The 24,863-nt window shown below is 40.8% G+C and overlaps 1 protein-coding gene across 2 annotated transcripts in view; it reads left to right on the plus strand.

Annotated features, from left to right (window-relative positions):
- The first annotated feature begins 1,219 nt into the window (after positions 1–1,219).
- Positions 1,220–24,863, plus strand: part of SYNE2 (spectrin repeat containing nuclear envelope protein 2) — a 256,293-nt gene continuing 232,649 nt past the window's right edge. For both annotated transcript variants that reach the window (XM_069487386.1, XM_069487397.1), the window contains exons 1-2: positions 1,220–1,298; positions 24,614–24,675. In XM_069487386.1, the coding sequence (XP_069343487.1) occupies positions 1,220–1,298; positions 24,614–24,675 (141 nt within the window). The remainder of the gene's footprint in view (positions 1,299–24,613; positions 24,676–24,863) is intronic.

Raw genomic sequence — 24,863 nt, forward strand, 5'->3', positions numbered from 1 at the left:
CAAACAACTTAATCATTAATTAGTAAAGCTTATTTGATAGGTAAAATCTTTGATGGTGAACCATGGAAGAGATAATAAAAGATATTTGATGATAAACAGGATTGATAGATTTTTATAGCATGAACTGTATGATGACCATTTTTAAAAGTGGTTTATTTAATATTTACTATGATTGATTGTATCTAGCTGTTGGCCTTGGATTAATTTATTTTTAGTTTTCCTCCCAGCATTTTATTATGAAAAATTTCTAGTATACAGCAAAGTTTAAAGGGTTTTACGGTGAACACCTATATATTTAACACATAGATTCCAACATTAACATTTTGCAATACTTGCTTGATCACAAAGCTATACATTTATCTATTTCTTTGTCCACCCCAATACCTTTTATAGTTTTATGTTTGGTTAGTTTTATTTTGTTATTTTACCCTCTGTATGGTCAGAGAAGTCAGTGTTTTATTCTCAGCCCCCAGAAACTAATAGTGACATATGCATTTGTGAATCAGTGCTTTTTAAGAGTTATAGAATAAAAATTACTCTTACTGGAAGGATTCTTTAAGAGTCAATGTGGGGCTAGGGAGAAAAATGTGTTCGTGGGAACAAGCCCCTGGGAAAACAATTCAACATAATAGCTACCTCATCAAAATATTCTTTTTGATAATATTACTTTTTTTTAGTTTCACTTTGCAAGCTATGTAGGCTCAGCTCTTACTGTTTCCAGTAAATGGCAACATTTATGGAGCAGAAAAGGAACTAAGTTTAAAAAAAGTTTTAAAGAAAATCCTTGCAGGTTTGAAGGTTAACAACAACATATACACCAACGCCTAAGATATCAGTTTGTATCAACTCTACTTCCTCTAGACAAATGATTAAATGTAATCGCATAGCTTTCCTTTTCACCACTGGTGTAGCGGCCACAGTGCTAGTTCTTTTGGAGTTCTGAAAACAACTCTAAAGGGCATGAATAGGTCACAGGGCAAAATCTTGATTATAATTCAAAAAGAAGGCGTAGTTACTTTGCTCCTCATGGACTGTAGAAACACTAGAAAGCCATCCTTGTTTCGGAGGGTAGCTTTTGGCTGCTGCTGTTTTCTGGCAATGCTTGTTTACTAGAAATGCAGAGCTGCAAAGTTACTAATGAACATTTATTTATCCATTTCACTTTCAGTTTACTTCTTTAACTAAGATGGACAAGATATAATCTCCATCGAGTCGAAGCATGGCATCTGGTCCTGCGCTTCCCACGGAAGATGAGCAGGTTTCCTTGGGCATCGATGATCTCCATATTTCACTGCAAGGTAATTCGGACTGGGTGGGGTAGCACCTGCAGAAACCGTGGAAACCGTGTCCTCATCTAGTCACAGATCACATTGCTGTCTGTCTCTCTTAGGGGGATTTTTAATATATCTGTGTTTTTCCAACTGTAGAAACCTTTCAGTACACTTAAATTTTTTTACTGCTATCTCAGCTCTCTAAGAAAGTAGGTGATACCTGGAAGGAATTTGGTATCTCCAGTTTCTTATTCTATGTATTTAATTGTAGTGAAAAGTAAATAGTTAACCATAGTTTACTTGGCGTTGTTTGTACTTACTTTGTATCTTATTGCATAACCTCTTTTAAATGCACATTCTTATTGTGCCTTAATAGAAAGGAAGACTAGTAATATTATAAATGAATGACCTTTCAGTCACATGCATCATGTGTGCATGTATATAAGTACTATCAATTTTGTTGTTAGTGCTTTTTATGGAGCTTGGCAATATCTGTTTTGTATTTTGAAAATTCATTAGCCGCTAGATCTTCCATGTTTATTGATAAAGTGAATCTTGGAGTTGAGTAAAGTTCGCTAGTATAAAAGAAATAAGGCTATGGCAAATGTTTCAAAATGTGAAACTATGTATTTTAAAGTAATTTTAAGATTATGGACAGTATTATCCAATACTTTTTAAATTTTGTATTGGGTACATTTTTAGAATGTTACTTAAAGTCATACATTTTGAGTCACTTACAATAAAGATTGCAAAATGACTTTCTTCCTGATATTTTCCTTTTAATTAAAAATCAGTTTTGAATGATTTGCTTCTTGACTTTGGGATTGAGATAGAAATTAGTAGCTGTTGGAATAGACTATATCTATATGTACCAGTATTCTTAAAAGTAATTTTTGTCTCATTTGTATAGAGTAAGAAAGACTGAAATTGTTGAGAGGTAATAATACTTGAGGCAAGAACTTAAAAAACTTCCAGTAAAAACTTAAAAAAAAAATAATGTCATAATATTCATACATAGTTGGAATCAAGCTTTCGTTTAACTGAAAAAAAATCAATGTTCTTATTTTTCTGTGACGTTTTGGCTGCAGTTAAATACTCGGGTAAATGTAATTTCTAATGCTGGTTCTGCCAATTACTTGTTCTTTGAACTTGGACAAGAGATTTGATCCTTTCAGTCTCAGTTTCCTCATTTGTAAAATGTGGATGATAATGCCCACATTGCAGCTGTGTTTTGAAGATGAACAATTTAATATATGCCAAGGGCTTACCATAGTGCCTAATACAGAGTAGGGACTCAGTAAAGGCATCAGATTAATCATTCCTTTTTACATATTTACAGTCAAAATCTATGTCTCAAAGTATTTCTTGTCCAGGAGCACACTGCTAGAGTAGAAACCTCATGGTATATAGGAAAAAATTATAACCAGAAGTCTAGTGTTTTCGTTTTGACATTTCTTTTCTATGGCTTCCCATCACTGGTGGGATAAAGTCTAGACTTCTAGGCATGGCTTACAGGCTTTTCCTGATATGGTGCTTTGTCTCTGCCCTTATCTCCCACCATGCCCCCATAAGCACCCTGTGCTCCAGCCCCACAGACCATACTCCCTCCCTGCCCCCGTGTGCTTTTGTTTAGGTTGTTTCCCTGTATGTTCCCTAGCCTCTCCTCCAGCCCCAGAAGTCCCCCTCAGCCATCCCTCATCTCTCCTTCATCCATCCCAGGCCAATTAGACTCCGCCTCCTCTGTGTGCCCCACTCTCTCTTAGGCTGAGATAACATGCTCCCTCCTCTGTTCTCCCATAGTGTCTATTTGAGCATTTATAGTCTTATAGTTATTATATGTATTAAATAATGTTTTTCCCCACTACAGAGTGAGTTTCTGTTATGTAGCATGCTCTAGCTTACATAGCACTTTTGCATATATCATCTCATCTGATCCCACATTGTGAGGTAGATTTTTAAATTTTTGAGGAACAGAGAAAGAAGCCGTGGCTCAGAAAGACTGAATTACTTTCCCAGAGTCACACAGCTAGTGAGCAGCATGGCTGGGTTTTAACTTGGAGGACATTTTTCTATTGCATCCCGCTCTCTTTGACACATCTCAAAGAACAGTTTGAAAGAGGGAATTTCCTTAAAAACTTTCTCTGGAAAGTTCATTGAATCTTAGCCTCATCCTTTTTAATCCATAGCAAACTTTTATATCCAGAGTATGAATGGGCATCTTTAAGTAACATTGGTGATCTGGGGTTCATTAGTAGCTCAAAGTAATTAGCAAGTTACTGAGAAGTGAGTGGTTTCTTATATAGCATGTTTTGAATTGTATGAGGTTACGCAATCTGCTTTACAATAGGAGACTAGTATGGGCTGTTTTGCAATGGAAATGTGATATATTTATGCACTAGCCAGTCTGAATGATTTACTTTCATGATGTATTTAGAGGACTGTGGTGCTGTATGCATTGCTCCATAGGGGGAGAAATGGAAAGCCAATACTGTAATGTCATCAAGTTGACACTGAGCAAGGTCTGCTCACGTAAGCCAGGTACCTTCGAGATATCAACCGAGAAGTTCCCATGCCTGTGAAATGAAGGCTTAACTGTGAAATGAATAGATTTCCCAAAGTTAAGTTCCACATTATTATCAGTGAACTTATAAATGATTCTTTCAACCAGTGTTGTTGGGCTTAGGCTGAGTGGCAGAGAGGAAAGAAGGAAGGAAGAAAAGAAAAAAAATAAGAAGGAAGGAACTTGTATATATTTCTAAAGGCAGTTTTGGTTTCGTGACAGGATTATTAGCTATTTGGGCAAAAAGAATTGATAGGCGATACTATCTACGTGAAGTATTACTGACTTGAAGGCTGTTGGCAATGGTCTTGAAAGCATTTGGCTTTGTATACCATGTAAGTAGACCTACATTTCATAAAATTCACATGTGCTCAGCGATCCTTGGAGTAATATGAGAAGAGATTTCGTGTAATATGAGAGGCTCAGGATCACTGCTCCTAAGAAAGTTTTTATTTCTCTTTGTTTCACAATCTTTTTTAGAGGCAGAAAGAATGGCCTAATTAATTTTATCAGAAACTTAATCTAAGGTGAAATAATTGTGGCAACACCCTGAGTCAGAATAATACACTCAAGAAAATATTAAAACATCTGAATTGCAATGTGATGATTCATCACTGATATGTTACAAAAGCAGATATTCCGTATGGAAATCAAGGCCTGGAAATCAAGTAGTGCTTTGCGGAAATTCATAGAGGAGGGCAATAAGCAGGTGACTTCATCTTTCCTTTTGTTCATCCTTTGTGTGATATTTGAGAGAATATCATTATGAAGGGATTTTCAGGGTAGTTTTTGTAGGTAGATGTTTATGTTCTCTGCATCTAGTGAGGCGAATAGCATTGCAATGGTTGGATGGTTAGGAAGAGAAAGGAATGATATGTAGGAATTTGAGCAGGTTCATGTAAAAAATGGAATTTATTTTAGTTTGGTGCATTTTGTATGACTCTGGATGGTCCATGTTTTAAATAAATTTGAGATATGGAAAGTCAGGCTATTAAAATGATAAATAAATGGCTGTCTTTAAAAACTATTTGTTTTACCAAGATGTCCATTATAGAATTCCCTCAAATCTTTCCATTTGAGTTTCTTATGTGGCAAAGCGATAGGTGCTTCCTTCCCTTTTATCATAAGAAAATAGAAACTGCGTACTTTGTCCGAAACATCTCTGCTGGGCCCTTCAGGTGGGAGAGGTATGTCCAGGGAACAGTTTTTTGAAGTATTGGATGGATGTGATTATGAAAGCAGTAAGGGGTAAAGTTGGAAAAAGTATCACAGGATTTTAAAGTTGGAAGAGATTTTCTTTGCCATTCAGTGTAATTTGAGACCAAAGTAAGAATCCCTTCAGAGGTATTTCTGAGATTGAGATCCTTCAGGGAGTTGAATTCAAACCCGACTCCTTTGGGGTTTTTGCTTTTAGGCAGTGAGAGTTATGTGGTCACAGGTCAGAGTTGTGAGTAGGGGATTAATCTGGCTTTGAGCTCTAGGAAGGCTGGAAAAGGGCGGGAAGGTAGAGTTGGAGAAACCAGTTAGGAAGCATTTGCAAATATCTGGGTGTTGGTAGTGTTTTCCTGGACTAGGGTTATAGCACCGAGTATGAAAGTATGGGACAGATATGAAAACTTTAATGGGGATGACTCAACAGGCCTTTGCAACTATTGAGTGGGGAGAATAAGGTAGCGAGGATCCAAGGTTTTGAAACTGAGCTGTTTGGGATAATAGTGATAACACACATAGTATACAAATTATTAATTTTATTTAATGTGTTTTTACTAAGTAAAATAGTATCAAATAAGAAGGCCATCAAATATTATTAATATCAATGTGCTTAAAATAAATTGTTGCAGATAAGAGGTACTTTATAAAAAACTCTTGAGACCTTCCTGTGCTATGGAAAGATTAAAAGCATGACACGGGGGAGGCCCATTTGACAGTGATAGTAATGAGTGAAATTGGCAGCCTAGGTGGAGTCATTCTGAGAATTTTTTTTTAATTATTATGGGTACATGATAGTTGTATATATTTATAGGCACATGTGATGTTTTGATACCGGCACACAATGTACAATGATCAAATCAAGGTAATTGGGGTATGAATCACCTCAAGCATTTATCATTTCTTAAGAAATTTTAAATGACAACTTGTAGGCAATTCTATATTTCAGATTTAAGCTATTTCTTTTTTTATCAAATAAATACAATTTGTTGGTCTATAGGACACAATAAATTTACATAACAGAAAGCAAAAATTATTTTGGTTTCAAAAACGGTATAGTCCAGTGCTTTAGAAAAACAATATCCAGATACAGAATGTTGTCATTAATTAGACACAGAACGAGGAAGGAGTGTGTATTCTGTTACCTTTGCCACCATGGGAGGAGTTAACTTTCACACAGTCCTGCCAACATGCTGGTGAATGGTTAACCATCTGCACGAACCTGTATAAAAACATATTCAGCCCAGTTTGCTGTGTCATTTCAGACAATGCTCATATGTTTTATTTAATACCGTTATCATCTAGATTACATATTTTAAAAGATTTAAAAATCCTCTGGATCATCTGCGTAGGTATCATTACTTGGTAGAGCCCAGTAGTGAAATGTGAGTCTCTGTAGTTATTATTCCATTTAAATTTATTCATTATTTATTGAGTATCCATCTGCAGGGAGGCTTTCAATTTGTGTATTATTTTTAGCAGCGTTAAATATTATCTCTGTTTAGTGGGTTAGATTACCAGGTTCATAATGGAGGTGTCAAGTTTAATTTTATTTAGTTATTAGTAAACGCTGAGTGCCAACTATGTTTGGTGAGCTAGGTGTGATAGGTACAAACAAAAATAAGTGGGGGCACCTTGAAGAAGCACGTAGTCTAGGTGTGCTTTTGCCTGTTGATGTCATGTGAAGTGAGAAAATAGCCTGGGTGCAAATATAAGCAATTATTCTTATGAGATGAGTTGAAGTCTTTAACTTGATAGGGTTATGTTCCTAATTTTGGTATCTATTGTACAAATTCAACCAAAATAGGAAGGAAAATATCTGGATTATCTTTTCATGTTTCACTTTTAGGGAGATGAACAATACAAATTTTCTCTATGTAACATTGTTTGCAAGGTGAGTTACATACTCCTCTCACTGTAAAAATGAAACAATTTGGTCAGAACTTCCCTGGAGTTTGTTGTCTTCTTACTGAGCCTTATGTAATTGTTTCTAATCCTTGAATTTCCTCTCTTTTTTGCGTATCATTTCCTTCAGTAATCCTGAGCGCCTCCAAGTATGTTTTAGGCGCTCTGCATATAGTACTCTTGTATCTTTATTGACAGTGATGTTTGTGTATATTTTAGGCTTTCAATAAACAATTGCATAATGAATAACTGAGTGGCCATTCCAATATAAAAAAACAAAGGTCTATAACGTACTCTGGATTAGAAGAACTGTTCCATGTTCCGAAAATTGTCAGGTAGGATGGAAACATGATTTCTTTAGACGTGAGGCAGTGAGATGTGTCTGTGATGTTTTGGAGCCCAATAGCACTTTGGTGTCGTGGTTCTGAGTGAAAAATCTAGTCTACCTTATTATGACTGTGAGTGGATGAAACCATGTGAAGTCTTAAAAGGAGGAACAGGATTAATAAAAGGCTTCTGGGTGGAATATCTAGCCCTTTGCAGCAAAATTCCCAGTGTGGAATTTTGATGGAAATGATGAATGAAGAGTAGGAAAAAGACGTGTTAGCAGGTAATACTTTTGCTTCCCTAACCAATTCAGACTACTCAGTTATTATGAATAAAAGCAAATCGTCTCTGGGATCTGTTTTGGCTTGTGAGATGATTATTATACCCAGAGAAAATAATCAACTTATAGCCTTTCTCTGCCTATCAGTGTTGTACTGTAACAATATAAAAACTTCCAGAAAGTTCCTGTTATTCTAGTAGCTGATAGTATGTTTCACTGTGTTTTCTTGGAAGGTTGTTTGCCTTGATATTATAAAGCCTCATAATCTTAAAAATATTCTAATTAAATGAAAAATAAAATAAGAACTCTTATGTTTACACTGTGTGGTTTTTTTTCAGGAAAAATTTTTTTTTTCTTAGATTGTATTAATATATACAGTTTTGGCTTCTGGGAACTTTGGTTCTGTTTTTGCCAGGAATTTGGGGATAAGCTTACTTTATTCTGGGTCAGTTACATTTTGAAAACTAGGGCAAGATAAATCCAGGGTCATTTAGAGTCTTGTTAAAATGGGTTAACAAAGATCTCATTCATTCCTTATAGAAATAAAAATCCTTTTTAATTAGCCCCATGAGATACAAGATTTTCTGAGCCTCTGTGTATCCGTGTGTGTTGAGTGGAGGTGTAATTATTCAGAGCTTCAAGTAGTATGTTAGGAAAAAATAATCCTCAAAATAATATTACCTTGAAAATGGGAAAGTTAAGAAGTTAATATAGTATATTAATGTATAACCATTTGGTGGGTTTAGTGTACGATTTAACACTCTGAAAGTTGGAGGTCATTCTAAATGTGCCTCTTTGAGACATTACGTCCCTCTTCTGATTTCAGCATTGGTGATTACGGTTTCCCTGAATGACTTCATTTTCCTAAATCATTCAGGGAATTTTGGTAAAAGGTAACTGCATTTTTTTGTTCTCAATATGTATGAGAGCCAAAGTTTACTGCGCCACTAGGTATTTTTAGTCATTTGAAAGTGGTGGATAAAAGTATATGAATGATTTATCAGAGAAATGGAATTTTTGAAGTTCTAAGTGTGTATGTCTTTGGAGAAGAGACATCAGATTCTGGATGAATAATTTCTTATGGCCACTAAGGCTCTGTGTGGTGATGCGTGTTGAATGAGCATGGGAGGAACAGGGCAGGAAGAGGAGCCACGTGCTCTCGCTGTTTGGCCATGGGTGGAGCAGCATTCACTGGTCCTGCGTTGGTCCCTGCCTTCACCGTGCCGGGGATTACCAATTCCATCAGCGGGGACGTGTTACAAGGTGAAGGGTTCCTGGCTCGAATGCGGAACACAAACAGCCCGTCTCAAATCTGAGAAGCATTCAACATTTCCAAAAAATTGGAATTGGCCTTTTCTTTAGTTCAGTAGGGTGTTTAATAGTGAGAACTAGTTCTGCTGTGTATTTCTGCTGCAGTCTGAATGTTCTGTTGGCAGAACTTCCAGGGGTTTTGATGTCTTCAAAACAAAATGTTTCAAAAGTGCAGGTGAATTCACATTTACAACTTCATCTCATAATTATGAGTTTTATGAATATCGGTAGATCTGTTCGTTGATTCATTCATGCAGCAAATGTTTCCTGAGACGCTACCTTGTGTCAAGCACTATTTTATTTAGGTAGGAGACTGCTCAGGTGAACAACTTCAACAAGCTTCACGTGCCCACGGTGCTTCTATTTAAGTTAGACTAGATGGTAATCAAGAAAAATACCAGCACATGGTAAGTGTTATGCAGGAGATTCAAATGGGCTTATGTCAGAGTGCCTTGGTGACTTCTTTAGATCAGAGAAGGCCTTTCTGAGGAGGAACAGTTTAGGAGCGAATGAGTAACACAAAGGGCTGCCCTTTGGTAAAAGCATTCTAGTCTGAGGCAATAGGTTAAAGAAAAGCTCTATGGTGGAGGCAAGCTTGGTGAATTCACAGAGCAAAGGAAGCCTCGTGGGACTGCGTTGTGGTGGGCACAGGTGGCCTGAGCTGGTCAGGGACCGGATGAGGTCATCCATGGAGCATGTAGCAAGAGCATCCTTTTGGGTCTTTCTGTGTTTAGAGGGCAAGCAGAAGAGGAGGAGCAAGCCAAGGACATTGAGAAAGAGTAGCCAGGAACAAAGAAGGAAAACCAGGTGAGTGAGATGGCTTGGGACCCCTAGATGAAAGTCTCAAGAAGGAGGTGTGTTCTCTGTGTTGAATGCCACAGAGCAGCCAGGTAAGATAAGTACAGAGAAGTGCCCACTGAGCTGGGCTCACAGGGTTTGTTGGTGGCTGTCACAGGTAAGCTACCTTCAAGTGGTGGAGATGGAAGCCTGCCTGGAGTGTGCTGAGGAGAGATTGGGAGATGAGGAAGTAGAAATAATGACTTACCAATGCTTTCAAGAAATTTTGCTGTGAAGGGTAACAGAGATATCAGGCACATCAGGAAGGGAAAGTTAGGATTCTGTTTAAGGTAAGAGAATACTATTCCATTTCTTGTTATGCCTTTTTTTCTAAGTATAGATTAACTTATTCTTAGAGCCCCTTTTGCTTGTTCATTCATTATTCAACTTTTTTTTTTTTTTTTTTTTTTTGAGACAGGGTCTCTGTTGCCTAGGCCAGAGTGCAGTGGCATCATCATAGCTCACTGCAGCCTCAAACTCCTGGGCTCAAGCCATCCTCCTGCCTCAGCCTCCTAAGTACCTGGGACTACAGATACTTAGAAGGTGTGCACCATCCTGCCTGGATCATTCTTCTACTTTTTGTAGAGATGAGTCTTGCCATGTTGTTCAGGCTGATCTCAAACTCCTGGCCTCAAGTGATCCTCCTGCCTCCACCTCCCAAAGTGCTAGGATTATAGGCATGATCCACCACACCCAGCTTCAACAAATATTTTTGAACATCTTTGTGTACAAGGTGCTGTGCTGAGCACGTGGAGTAGTGCCTGGCACTTGCTCTTCTAAAATGTATCTTCTGCTTACAGTGATCACATGAGCACACCGACTATTGCAGTGTCATGTGATGTGAGCTGTAAGAGGGGGAAGACCTGGCACTGTGGAGGTGTGGAGCAGGGGTGCCCACCCCAGACCTGGGGAAGGCCTCCCAGAGGAAGTGATTTGACCTAAAAGATACTAGCAGGTGAGCAGGGCGAAGGCGAGAAGATGTGGGTGAATGTGGCATATTAAGGAAATGGACGTTCAGTGAAACTAAGGATTACAGTTTGGAGGAGAATGTGAAGAGACCAGGCTCTGGAGTCATGTAAACATAGAGGGGTTTGGAATTTTTACTAAGACCAAAGAGAAGCAATGGGAGGATTTTGAGTAGAGACAGAAGTGCTTTTAGAAATTCCCCCAGGGAGCACCGTGGAGTGTAGTCTTCAAGGGAGTGAGTGTGGAGGCAGAAAGACCAGTGTAAATCTGTTATGGTTGGTCAAGCTGAGAGAGAAGGTGGTCCTGATATAGAGGGGGCAGTGGAGATGCAGAGAAATAGATATTCAAGAGATATCTAACCGGTATCAGGACTGTTTGATGACTGGGTATGGGGAATTGAAGGAGAAGGAAGCATCAAAAATGACTCAGGTTTATTTTGGGACAAATCAGTGGATGATAAACCATTCACTGAAAAAAAAATGCAGGAGAACAACTTCGGTCGGGGAGGGAATTGGTTAGAGATGATAACTCAGTTCTGGAAACGTTGAGTTTGAGGTGTCTGTGGAGTAACCAAGTGGAGCCACCCAGACAACAGTGGGGCATACAGACATGATGCTCAGGACAGACAGACACCTGGGTTGAAGGTGAAGATTTGGAGGTCATTAGTATACAATGGGAATTTATGCCATTGGAGTAGATGAAAATTTCCAGAGAAAGAAGAAGAAGCGTTCTGGCAGAATATTACAGAGCTAGTAAAGCAAAACAAGAGCCTGAGAAGGGATGTTCAGAGAAGTAGGAAGAAAACCAGGTGAGTGTGGTATCATGAAATCAGAGAAGGAGAGTATTTCAGGAAGAATAGGGTAGGAAACAGTGTCAGAAGTTTTAAGATATCCTGGTGTGGCTCATGCCTGTAATCCCAGCACTTTGTGGGGATTGCTTGAGGCCAGGAGTTCTGGACTAGCCTGGGCAACATAGCGAGACACTGTTTCTACAAAAAAATAAGAAAAACTACCGGATGTGATGACATGCAACTGTAGTCCCAGCTACTCAGGAGGCTGAGGCAGGAGCATCACTTGATTGCAGGAGTTTGAGGCTGCAGTGAGCTATGATGACACCACTGCACTCAAGCCTTGGTGACAAAGTGAGATCCTAGCTCTAAAAATATATGTGTGTGTGTGTGTGTGTGTGTGTGTGTGTATAAAAAAAAAAAAACAAATTTTAAGATATCCTGTAAGTACTGAGAAGTTCAGCAATGAGAATATTCTAAGTGGCCTAGCTGATAATTAGTGGAGTGATTGGGCCAACCCAGCTTACAGTGGGTTAAGAAATGAGTGGTAGGTAAGGAAGTGAAGACAGCCAGTGTAGACAACTCTCTGAAGAAGTTTGGGTTTGCAGTGGAGGAGAGAGGAGTGGTAGCTGGAGTGCCCATGGATTTGTCATTTTAGCAGATTTTGAATTCTAATGAAAAGCATATGGATTTTGAATCAGACATATCTGGATTTGAATTTCTCCACCATCAGATGTGAAATTGAAAGCACATTATCCAAGATATAGTAGGCTTTCAATAAATATTTTATTGAATGAATGTGTAAAAATCCTTCATCTTCTGGGAGCTACAGCTTTTTTATTTATAAAACACCTACCTTACCACTTTGTTGGCAGGCTTTAACGAAATAGCATCATGGCTCCCTACCCTGGAGGTTCCACTTATTCCTGAGCCTGCCTTGCTCCAGCAAGCCTTCTGAGCGCCCCTCCAAGTGTGTCTTAGGATACCGATACGTTGTAGTAGATTTAGTTTGAGATGCATTACATTAATATCTCAGAGTTTATTATTTCATTACTATATTTGCCAGGCCCTTCCTGTTTCCTTCTGCTGTCTCAAGAATAAGTGAAACACGTGAATCAGTTCAATCAATTTAGAGAAATGTTTCTCATAGTGAGGTATATGAAGGCCTGAATCAGAATCTCTGGGAGTGGGGATCCAGAAACCTGCACTTAAACAGTAATGCTGAGTGATTTGCCGGCATCTTGAACTTAACATCACAGCACAGCTCTCTTCTGTTCAGTCTGGTTCGTTGCACTCAGAAGTCAGAGGTGCTGGGATTGTAGCCCCAGTAGAAGGTGTTCAGGCTCACAGGTCTTGATTTTTGAAAAGCAAAACATTCACAGTTTTATGGGGTAGATAAAGCGTGGGAAGGAGTAACAAATATATGTTAAAAGAAATGTAGTCATTTCTTGATTTATCCATTCCACAGATATTTACTGAGCAACTCAGACGAGTTGTAGGAGGGTGAGAAAGAGGAGAGATACCTAGCATCCAGATTCTAAGCGTTTTATCTATATTGTGGGTTCATTTTCATGGGCTAGAAGTACACGACTTGCTTACTCAGAGAGCCGGGAGCTATGTTCCAGCTGTGGGGCTGGAAACAAAAGCCTCAGTGTAAAAATCTCAGGTGTTTACACAAGGGTGTGGTTCACTCATGTGGCAACACGAAGTTGCTGGATTCCCATGCCAAGGCCCAAAGTAGAAATCACTGATTGTATGTCATATATTTTCCCAACAAACTGCTTAAATCTCTGCATTAATTGGGGAAAAGTAGCAACAACCCCCTGCTCCTCCCACCCCCAGCCATTTAACCATTCATTCAACAAATACCTTCTGAATTCCTGCAGCATGAGTAGTGCTGGGCTGGGTGCTGCAGGCGAGGTGAGGAGCGAAGTCAGAGTGTCTCACGCTGTCAGGGGCCCGCAGGCTGCTGAGGAGGCAGAGAGTAAGCAAATGACCTCGTAGATATTAGCTAATATTTTTGGAGGAACAGCTTTATTAAGATCCAGTTACAGATAAAATTCACATACCATATAATTCACCCATTTAAAATGAACAATTCAATAGTAAAAACTATTTGCAAGTCTATTTGCAGAGTTACGCAGCCATCACATTTAATTTTAGAACATTTTTGTCACTCCCAAAGGAAACCTCATACCCTTTAGCTGTCACCCTCCCCAATCCTGCCACCACCAACCCCCGTTCCCCAACTCCCCCCCTTCAGCTCTAGGCAACCACTAATCTACTTTCTGTCTCTATAGATTTCCCTGTTCTGGGCATTTCATAGGAATGGAATCGCAGGACATGTGGCATTTTGTGACTGGCTTCTTTCACTTAGCATAATGTTTTCAAGATTCATCTGTATTTATTTGTGTAGCCTAAGTATAGTCTATGCCAGAGATCGACAGATGTTTCCTGTAAAGGGCCAGGTAGTAAATATTTCGGTCTTTGAATGCTATATGGTCTCTGTCGTACTATTCAACTCTGCCGTTGTATCATGAAAGCAGTCCCAGACAATGAGTGTGTGGTTGTTCCGATAAAACTTTATTTACAAAAACAGGCAGCAGATCGGATTTGGCCTTTGGGCTATAATTTGCTGACCTCTGATCTAAGTCTATAGAGGTCCTTAATCCTCCTAACAACTCTAAGAAGTAGGTACACTGTTATCCCCATTTTAAGATGAGAAGACTGAGACACACAGCTAGTGAGAGGCAGGTATGGGGACCCAGCAGAGGGATCCTGTGTTCTCAACCTCGTCAGTGATCACAAATTGACCTAAGTGCTAAATTCGGGCATGAGGGGGGAATCCCCGCATGACTCTCTGAAAGCAAATGAAAGACTTAGGTTGACTTAGGTCTCCTTTAGGATGCAGCAATTGAGCTGACACCTACGGGGGACTAGAAGTTACTAGGCAAGGGTGGAGGGGAGGGCACAGATGCCCATGGCAGGAGGAGCTCGGCCTGTAGAGGCCCTGAAAGAAGGCAGGGGTGGCTGGAGCCTGGGGCGTGGGGGACAGTAGTGTGCACCGAGGGTGGACCATGCTCGGTGGTAGCTCTGTTAAGGGTTTTGCTCATGATCCTAAGAGCAGAGAGAAACCGTGTAAGAGTGACAAGAGTAATGTGGTCAGGTTTACTGGCTGAAGTGGAGGACAGATTGGAAGGGCACAGAGCAGACCTCGTTGGCCGTGGAAGCCTTCCAGGCCAGAGCTGGTGGTAGGTTGAATGAGAAGGCTGGAGTGGGCGGTGGCGGGGGTGTGGAGAGACGTAGACAAGGACACCAGAGCTATGCAGAGGCACATCTGGCAGGATTTGGTGGTAGGTTGTACTTGAGGGTGATGGAAGATGGGAGGTGTCAAGGATAGGGGTGTCGGCCGGGCGCGGTGGCTCACGCCTGTAATCCTAGCACTCTGGGAGGCCGAGGTGGGCGGATCGTTTGAGCTCAGGAGTTCGAGACCAGCCTGAGCAGGAGCGAGACCCCATCTCTACTAAAAATAGAAAGAAATTATATGGACAGCTAAAAATATATATAGAAAAAATTAGCCGGGCATGGTGGTGCATGCCTGTAGTCCCAGCTACTCGGGAGGCTGAGACAGGAGGATCGCTTGAGCTCAGGAGTTTGAGGTTGCTGTGAGCTAGGCTGACGCCACGGCACTCACTCTAGCCTGGGCAACAGAGTGAGACTCTGTCTCAAAAAAAAAAAAAAAAAAAAAAAAAGGATAGGGGTGTCTGATCCATGAGATAGGAACATGGGTGAGGACCGGTTTGGGGAGAGGTAGGAGTATGATCTTAGTTCTGGGATACTGAGGTTGACAGGCAAGTGCTATTTTTCCATAGTGACAACATAGATTCTCCAGCAGGGGGAATATGTGAAGTAAAATCATTTTGGGGTTGTACTTACATTAGCCAGGAGTTACCTCCTAAACTCACTTTCCTGGTTCCATAAGCGAGAGCTCAGCCTTGGTACTATTTGTGTTCCTTCCTTTCTTGTTTGTTTGTTTGCTTGCTTGTGGGTGGTTGTAAGAAAATGTGTTGTAAATTGTCCCCTCCTTTCTGTTGGTTAATAGTCTCCCCTTCTGTGGTTAAGTAACAGACTTTTTCCTGTTTATGCTTCACATATTTTAGGCTTTTCTTGATTTGATTGTGTGTGTCTGTGTGTTTTTATTCCCTTAATTTGTTTCTTTATTTATTTCTGTTTGTTATTATCTCCAAGAGAAACAATCAAAGAGGTGGCCTTATATTTTTAGTTCCCGTTCTATCAGATGACAGCTTGATGAAGATTCTTTGGGATGGCAGTTGGAACATATGGCTAAAATGTGTTGTGTTATTGCCTGAATTTCATTATCATCCTTACCATGTCTGTCCTGGGTAACAGTGAGTGGGCAGTATTGTTTTAGGGAATGGCCACAGTGTCTCATTAGTGTATGCCTGTGACATGATAAGAAATATATATTAATATTTGGTCTCTGCCCCTGGTTTCTGGCACAGAGCTCCTAAAACCCTTGTAATTTCCTGAACCATAGAGATGCTAGGAGCCTCTCTTGTTCTCATATCTGGTCTTTGGCTCCGGTTCCTGACACAGAGCTGCTAAAGCCCTTGGGATTTCCTGGGTGATAGGAGTGTCTTTTATTCTAATGAAGTGAATTTTGATGAGCTCTTGGATCACTTCCAGATGGGCGCTGGTTACCAGAAAGACCAAGCCACCATTAGTTATTTGGAACTTTCAGCCCCACCTCCCCTCCCCCATCTTCTGAAGAGGGACCAGAGCTGGAGATTAAATTAGTAATCCATTATGCCTGTGTGATGAAGCCTCTGTAAAAATCCCTAAAGTACAGGGTTTGGAGACCTTCCCGGCTGGTGAACACATTCATGTGCTGGGAGGTTGCTGTACCCCGACTGCGTGGAGACAGAAGCTCCTGTGCTCAGGAGCCTTCCAGACCTTGCCCTGTGTACCTCTTCATCTGGCTGTTCGTCTGTATCCTTTATCATTATCTTTTATAATAAACCGGCAAATGTGTTTCCCTGAGTTCTGTGAGCCATCATAGCCAATCTTGAACCTGAGGAGGGGGTCTTGGGAACCCCTGATGTACAGCCAAGTTGGATGGAAATGAGGGCAGCCTGGGAACCGTCTACTTGCGCTTGTCATCTGAAGTGGGGGGCAGTCTTGCGGGACTGCGCCCTTAACGCGTGGGGTCTGCACTAGCGTAGGCAGTCCGTGTTCTAACTGATTGGATAACAGTTGGTGTCCAGGGAGTTGGAGAATTGCTTAATGTGAGGGAAAGACCCACACATTTGGTATCATGCGTGAAGTATTAAGAGTAGCAGAACAGAAAAACAGTGCTTTTTTAGTAATGCCCTTTTGTTCAAGGCATTTTATTAGTTGAAGAAAGAAATTGTTGTTAAAATAAGGACTAGGATAAGACATTGGCCTGTTGTCACCGTTGCCAGTAATTCTTTTTCTTCATATTACGAGTCAGTTTGATCCTCAATACTTTTAATATTTATTAAATCTTTCAATCAGCAAATATTTATGAAGTATGTCTTCTCTATACAGCACTGTGCTCAGGGGAAGCAAAAGTACAAAAGCATGAAAGTTGAACTTCAAGTTTCTTACAACAGTGAATAGGAGAGAAACCACACACAACAGGTGGAAATTACCATAGATGGAAACAATTAGGTTGTACCACTTAAGAATATATCCGCATTAGCACATATATATTTACTTTGTTCTTCTTGTTGGTTAGATATATTTTTTTCTCTTCTATATTTATATATTTGGACGGGTTATGATCTCCTTTTTGCAAATTTACTTCCAGTGTAGCAGATGCTTTTAACGTTAAGTAGTATAGCTAAATCTTGATATTTGAATTATCAGTTTAAAAAATGAAGCTGTGTCTTGTATATTCATTCAGCGTATACATATAATACATACATTCATTTGTCCAACAAATATGACTGAATGTCTTTTACTTGTGAGGTACTATATTCTAGGAGCTAGGGACCCAGTGCTTTTTAGAATTTATGTTCTTTATGTGTTCAGTCTAGAAGTATACACATTAATTAGTGCTGTTTTTGAAGAAGAAAAATGGAGGGTTGAGGAGAGGTCAAGATTAACTTTTGTTTTGTTTTTGAGTTGGGGTCTTGCCATGTTGCCCAGGCTGGAGTGCAGTGGCTATTCACAGACAGACGCAGTCATCGTGCATCTATATCTATAGACTTGAACTCCCGGGCTCAAGTGATCCTCTGGCCTCAGCCTTCCAAGTAGCTGGGACCGTAGGCACACCACCATGCCCGGCTCTAAGATTAACTTTTAATTTGTATTTTATATCCCTATGTACCGTTTGAAAACTTTTTATAAGTATTACAGATTACTTTGTAATAACAAGAATAACAAGAAAAGATCGAACACAGTATTGTCAGAGACCAGAGCTATAATAGATTATTTCTGTTTCACTTTAGGAAAGGGGACTTTTGAATAGGGTATGTCTTAACAAATGTGGATCCAGTGCCCACGTGTATAAAGCATTGTTCTGGGTGCGGGGGTTTCTGTGAATGCAGAGAGAGGCAGGGAAGAGTGGCCGTTCCAGCGGGTCCATAGCATGGCAATGCAGAAAAGGGAATTGTAGACATGCTAGTTTGGCCAGAGAAATAGGATGTGGGTAATGAAGTAGTGGGAGATGATGCATCAGAAAAGAGTAGATTGGAGTCCAATTACAAATGACCTAGGATGTTAGGCTAAGAATTAATCATTTATTCAGTAAGGAATTAGGGAATGATCAAAAGAGTTTAATGAGGAGAGTGAAAGATCAAAGTAATGAATCTGGGACCATATGCAGTAAACCTGTTATCAGCGATCCAATAATAGAAGGACAAGACAAATTCCTGGATAGGAATTTGCAAGGCTTTCTGAGTGACCTCATGCAAGAGCGCACGCTCTTGGAGATACTACATCTGTGTTTAAGTGAAAATGTAAGCTGGTGATTCTTAGCCTGGGGTAACTGCTTTTGAACTCTTACCTAGGAGAGGACTCCTGGAGTCAACATTTTAGATGAAACTGGACCTTGCTGACACATGGTAGCCGAGGTAGTTTTATAATGAGCTTTATAATGAACTTAAAAATCCACACCCTTTAATTAGCTTAACTCAATTTGTTTTCAGTTTAGTTCCCTTCTGGCTAAGGATATGAACTGTCAGCTCACAAAAGGCAGATTGAATAAGAACAAAACTCAGGGATTAAATGTATTTTTATGGTAATGACACCCAGAGAAAAATCTTTGCCTTGTATGCCTCATTTCTCAAATTCAATATTTTTCAAAAACAATCAAGGATACTTCTATGGGCCAGAATAAAATTCACTGATCACAATTTCCTGCATTATATCTATTTCTCATTTGCCTTAAAAATCAGAGGAGAGAATTTCTCATTCTCCCTTCCTTAGCATTCTTACAGAAATTGATCATTGTAATAGATTGTATTATTCTCTTTATTTCTTCGCTCTTTTTCTTTCCTAACATCTGCTGATTAAAAGGTCCTATTCTCTACATGCCATTCTAAGAAGAGTTTTATTAAGTTGCTTAAGCACGTGGCTCTCAATTATTTTTTCCCCAATGGGTCAGCCTTTGAAAAGAACAAAAGGTTACTTATCCTGCCATAGGGTGAGCTATTTGGCTCTGGTTCCCATTGAATACTGCTATTCAGGATACGGCAGTATGAAAATGTGAGAAAAGTGTGTCAAGGGATAAATGGAGTGGCACATATGAAACCATTTAATTGAGTTGCTACAAAGGTGTTTAATTGTACCTGGGACATCTTTGTTTGCCATGAAGCAAAGGGTCCTTGTTGCTCTTAAAGGGTTCTGATTTCCAGGATGAAGAGGCATTCTCTAAGTTGGGACAATGGGTTAAAAGCCATGAAGATTCCTTTCCAAATCTTTCTCTGAAGATTTCATTTGTGCACTGTTTCGTTTGCTAACTGGAGATTACCTATGGGGATTTGTTCTGACTGCTTCTCTTATTGTTTTTTTTTTTTTTTTTCTTTCCCTTGTTTCTATTAGAGTTTAATCAAATTAGGACAGGGATAACTTCAGGTTTTCATTAGAAAAGTTTGGTTTATTTTAAATTCAAGTTTATGTCTCCGTCAGGGGATGTTCTTCAATCCAGCCTCCCATTAGGTGCTTCAATTTGAACAATTCAGTTAGAGCCCCGATTTTGCTGCCTGTTTTCTCAGCCCAGGAAAGTACCAAGACGCCTTTTGTCTGGGATCACGTGGAAATGAAATGATCCCTCATCTTATTTGGAGATGGTTCAAAATGGCTGAGGTTTCCAGGTGGACATGGCATGCTAAAACTTTTTAGGCACACAGTGCTCTCTTTGCACTCCGTTTTGCGCTGCATTTCATCTCTTTCAAGGTTATTTAATGGTGCTCTGCCCAATAACTCCCCTAAAGTTAGTGCAGACTCTGTCTCTTGGACCTTGTAATCGTATTCCTGATTAGTTTCTTCTTCACACTTTATCACGTAGAAAGAAAAATCTCTCTTGGTCCCTTAAAGATAAGGAAGAGAGTCATCTTTGGTTTTGTATTGTTGTTTATTTTGTTTTTACTTTGAATTTCTGCTTTATTGCTAGGAATGGATAGTTTTTTCCATGCTTTTACATATGACCTTGGTGTATGTACATTGTGTGCATTTAACTTGATAATCATAAAAACTTGTTCTCTAGTTTTTTTCTATTGAGAAACAAAATTAGCCTTCCATACATTTTTTAAGTGTCAATACATGTTTAAAAGTTATTCTTTTATCATGTACTGATAGCAGGGGAAAAATAATGAAAACATATCTCAAAGATTCTAGGAGATTTAGTAACATTTTAAATTATAGAACAAAATTGTGATTCTTTGGAATTCTTTTGTTAAGTGAAATTTATCTAAAATAGCAATAACTCTCAAAAGCCTAAATTATCCAGCTGACTTGTCAGAACTCAGTTTAGTTCAGCTAACAATTATTGAGTGTCCTACAAAGTATAAGTTGCTGGATTATAACTAATTTAAACTGGTAATACATAAAAAATGAAATGGATTAAAAAAGGAAAAAAATTCCAATGAGGCTCAGTGCATCTTTAATCTCTGATCGGCCACAATACTTAAAGACAATTATAAACTTATGCAGCTAGCCTTTCTTCTGTTCCTCGATCAGAACTCTCATCAACTTTAAAATTTTTTGAGAATTTAATTAGATGCCATACTCCTACACATACTGCAGTCCAAATACCAAAAGTTTCAGCTCATTATGAGCGTTAAGTAGAGACTAATAAGGGAGAATGGGAAGAGTCAAAGGAAAACGATGTATTAGCATTTAAAAGTAAGGATTATAAACTTAAAAGAGGTAGATTCCACCAGTATAGTAAACAAAATATAACAACAACAGCAATAACATGATTATTATTTTAGCGAATATTTATTTAGGGCCTGCTGTGAGCCAGGCTCTTCTAGGCACGTGGGACATATCACAGACAAAACATCTTTGCCTGTGTGGCGCTTGCATTCTGCTGGGAGGAGAGTGAGACATTAACAATAAGCGTATTAATACTATATAAATAACTTACCTGGAATGTTAAAAGGTATAAGTGCTGTAGAAAAAAAAAAATAGAGCAGGACAATAGGGTTTTAAATGGAATGATCTACGGACAAGGTGTCTGAGCCAGGATTTGAAGGAGATGGGGGAGTGTGCCTGTGGATATCTATAGTAGGAGCATTTCTGGAAGAAAGGACAACTGTGCAAAAGCCCTAAGGTGGGAGTGGGCCTGGAGAGTTAGAGGCAAAGAGGAGGGCCAGAGTGGTTGGAGCGGAATGAGCAAGTGGGGGACCACAGGGGGCAGATGGTGCTGGGCCTTGTAGCCATCTCGGGGAGTGATGTGAAGAGCCCTTGCGCTGGCAAAGGAGCTTCCTGATCTGAGTGAACATTTTAGCAACATCACTCTGCTTCCTGTGTTGAGAATGGTGTTTCAAGGGCAAAGCCAGAAGGAAGGAGACCTGTTGGGAATTTATTGCAGTAATCCTGGTGGAGGTGATGGTGGCTCGGCCCAGGGTGGTGGTGGTGGTGGTGGTGGTGGTGGTGGTGGTGGAGCTGGAGAGAGTGGTCATATCCCGGATACGTTTTGAAGGTGGATCTAACAGGATTTCCTGAGGCATCAGATACGGAGTGTGAAGGAAAGGGAACAGCCAACCAGTGCTGTAGGAGGAAAACCGAAAGTGGGGGTCCTGGAAGCAGCAGGGGAGAGTGAGCGACTGCACTGGAAGCTGCTGATTGGTCTGGTGCAGTGGAGGCTGAGAACTGACCATTGGTTTTAGCGAGAGAAGGTCGTAGATGACCTTGATTCACGTGGAAGGGCGAGGACCCTGATTCTCATGGGTTTAGTTAAGCGTGAATGAGAGGACCTGCAGACAGTTAACATGAACTCCTGGAGCAGACAGATGAAGTGATGGCTCATGGAGAGTGGGGGTCAAGAGACGTTTGTTTTCAGATGGGAGAATGAACAGTGTGGATGTATACCGATGGCAGTGGTCAGGGGTGTGTGTGTGTGTGAAGAGGATGGTACAGAAGAGAAAGGAGCAGAATGTCCTTGAGTAGATGCTAAGGGCTGGGATCTAGTGTACGAGGAAAGGGATTGGCGCTAGATCTGAGCAAGGGTAGTCCATCTGTGCCAACAGGTTGGAGGCAGAGCGCTTTGGTAGGTTATTAGGTGAGGAGTGGGAAACAAAGTCTCAGCTGAGAGTGAGGATGGGGAAAGAGGTGTGAGATGTTAGTGAAAGAAGGAGAAGGGGTGAAGTTGCCAGCTGGGGAGTGGGAGAGGGCAGTATGCTGTGACAGCTGGACAGCACTGAAGGCCCATGGCGGGTGCTGGTGAGACTGGTCAGCACCATTGGAGTTTTTTCTCCAGCCACAGTCAGCAGCGTGTGTGGGATGAAGTGTGCGGAGAGTAGTCATGCAGTGCCCGGCCAATGCCACAGAAACGGGAGGTGCAAGGGAATGTTGGTAATAGTTGGTCATGGAGCTTAATATGGATAAGGATGAAAGGACGAATATCACAGGGGTGAGGGATGGTGAAAAGCTGGCAGAATTGAGGGCTGGGAGTTGCTGATGAGCTCAAAGGATTGCTGGAGTTGGGGCATGAGAGGGAGTGAACGTAATGGAGATACACAAAATCAAGATTGTGGAGGAGTTGTAGTTGTAATAATGACAAGGTCTGGAGCATGAGCATGACAGCAAGCAATTGAGGCAGGGCAGAAGAGAAGTGCATTGGAGAAGAGGAATTAAGGAAACCGAGAGGCAGAAGGTTGGAAGGTTCGTCGAAATTGCCAAGAATTAGATAGGAGTTGTATTGTAGAGAGTGACAGTGGGGAAGAAGCTAAAATCTTTGAGAAATGATGGGAATGACAGAGATAGGTAATGACTGTGATAGCCAGGATGGTCTGATGACATGAAATCCAAAGCTAGAGCTTTTCAGGGACAAAGAGGGTGAAGCATGGTCTGGAGGTAGCAGTGAGGAGTGAGGAACCAGGGCTGAAAGAGGCAGCAAAGCAGCCACTTCACAGGGCTGCAGTGGGAGCAGTGTTGTCCGAGGAGGGCCAGGGCTCAGTGAGAGCAGAAGGGCAAAGCCTGAACACCAGAGAGGGTACTGGGCACGGAGGGTTTGCTGATGGTGCACCACGGATTTCACCCTCACTGGAAGGGTTTCAGGAGTTAAGGAGAGGTGGGAGATGAGAGAAATGGAGGGATATGCAGTCATATGGGAATCAGAGAAGTGAGAGGGACTGAGAGTAGGGAGTGCATGTGCGTTTGTGCTCATATGCATGTGGCATGTGCATGCACACAGGTGCACATGTGTGCATATGCATGCACACACGTGTACATATGTGATTGCACATGCATGTGTGTGCGTGCGTGCATGTGCATGTGTGTTGACTGACACAAGCAGGGATAAAGGGCATAATGAGCTGAAACCTGGTGAGCTTGAGCTCAGTGGTGGCAAGGATGTGAACATTGGGCACAGGTTGGAATGAGTGTCTGGGCTTACACTCATCCCCGTCCATTGGGGTGAGGAGGTCTGGGGAAATGTGAGCTCAGTCCCTGTGTGCAGAACTAACACTTGACCTCAGAGTAGGGGATGCCTGCTGAAGCTGAGGGGGAGGAAGGCAGAGAGACGCAGAGTGTTGGTGTGGGACACCCTCTTGCCCAGAGGGGAAGGACAGAAATACCGTGAGTGATCAGATCTTCCCCTTGACTCCTGCCCAGTTAATAAGAGTAATAGCCAACACTTGTGTGTGTTTACTGTGTGCCAACTGGCACGGGTGCGGAACCTGTGGCCTCAGGCCCTCCAGATCCCTGAGTGCGGCCCCTTGACTAAATCCAAACTTCACATAACAAATCCCTTTATTGTCCCTTTATTGAAAGGATTTTTTCTGTAAACTTTGAATTCAGACAAAAGGCCACACTCAAGGATCCAGAAGGCCACATGTGGCCCCAAGGCCGCAGATTCCCCACCCCTAGCTCTAATCACACAAGGATGCTCCTCAGGGTCACACAGCTACTCCGTAAAGACACAGGATTTGAATCCAGGTCTCTCTGACTAATTGCAGCTCGTTTACAGTTCATTCAGTGGCAATATATTCTCCATGATGAATTTTCATGATAAACATTAAGACTAAACTGCAATGACTGTATGTGTCTTTTAAAACATCTTCAGATGTTCTGGGGTTACCTTTAGCTACATGGCTTTGGCTTAGACTCCAAGTCCTTTTGGGTTAGGAATACTTCTTGTTCTTCACAATTCTTTGCACAGTACTATCAAGGCTGTGGGGCGTATTAATTCTTTTGTCAATAAAAAATATTAAAAAACCATTGTCTCTTGTAAGCTAACCTATGGCTTTAAAAAAAAAAATCTTCTGCCAACATGCTATTTCTAAAATACTACTTGGCTGAACATCGAAAATTTAGACTAAGTCCTAGAAAGTTTGTAAGCTTGTGAAACACGTGCACTTACCCACGGTGACAGATCTTTGAAGCTTTGACAAGTTCAAAAGGTTTCTGGGCTTCTGGTTTTACAACTGCTGTTGTCCTTTCTCTGACAGCCGAACAGGAAGACACTCAGAAGAAAACCTTCACCTGCTGGATAAACTCACAGTTGGCAAAGGTGAGGAAAAAAAGAGCAAAAGTAAGTTATAAATGTATTTGCTACTCCCTCAGGTTTGGCCCCAAGGAGGACATTAAAAAATGGTACCATGGGCCGGACACGGTGGCTCATGCCTGTAATCCTAGCACTCTTGGAGGCTGAGGTGGGAGGATTGCTTGCGCTCAGGAGTTCAAGACCAGCCTCAGCAA

Source organism: Eulemur rufifrons, chromosome 2 (assembly GCF_041146395.1).
Source record: "Eulemur rufifrons isolate Redbay chromosome 2, OSU_ERuf_1, whole genome shotgun sequence".
Lineage (NCBI taxonomy): Eukaryota > Metazoa > Chordata > Mammalia > Primates > Lemuridae > Eulemur > Eulemur rufifrons.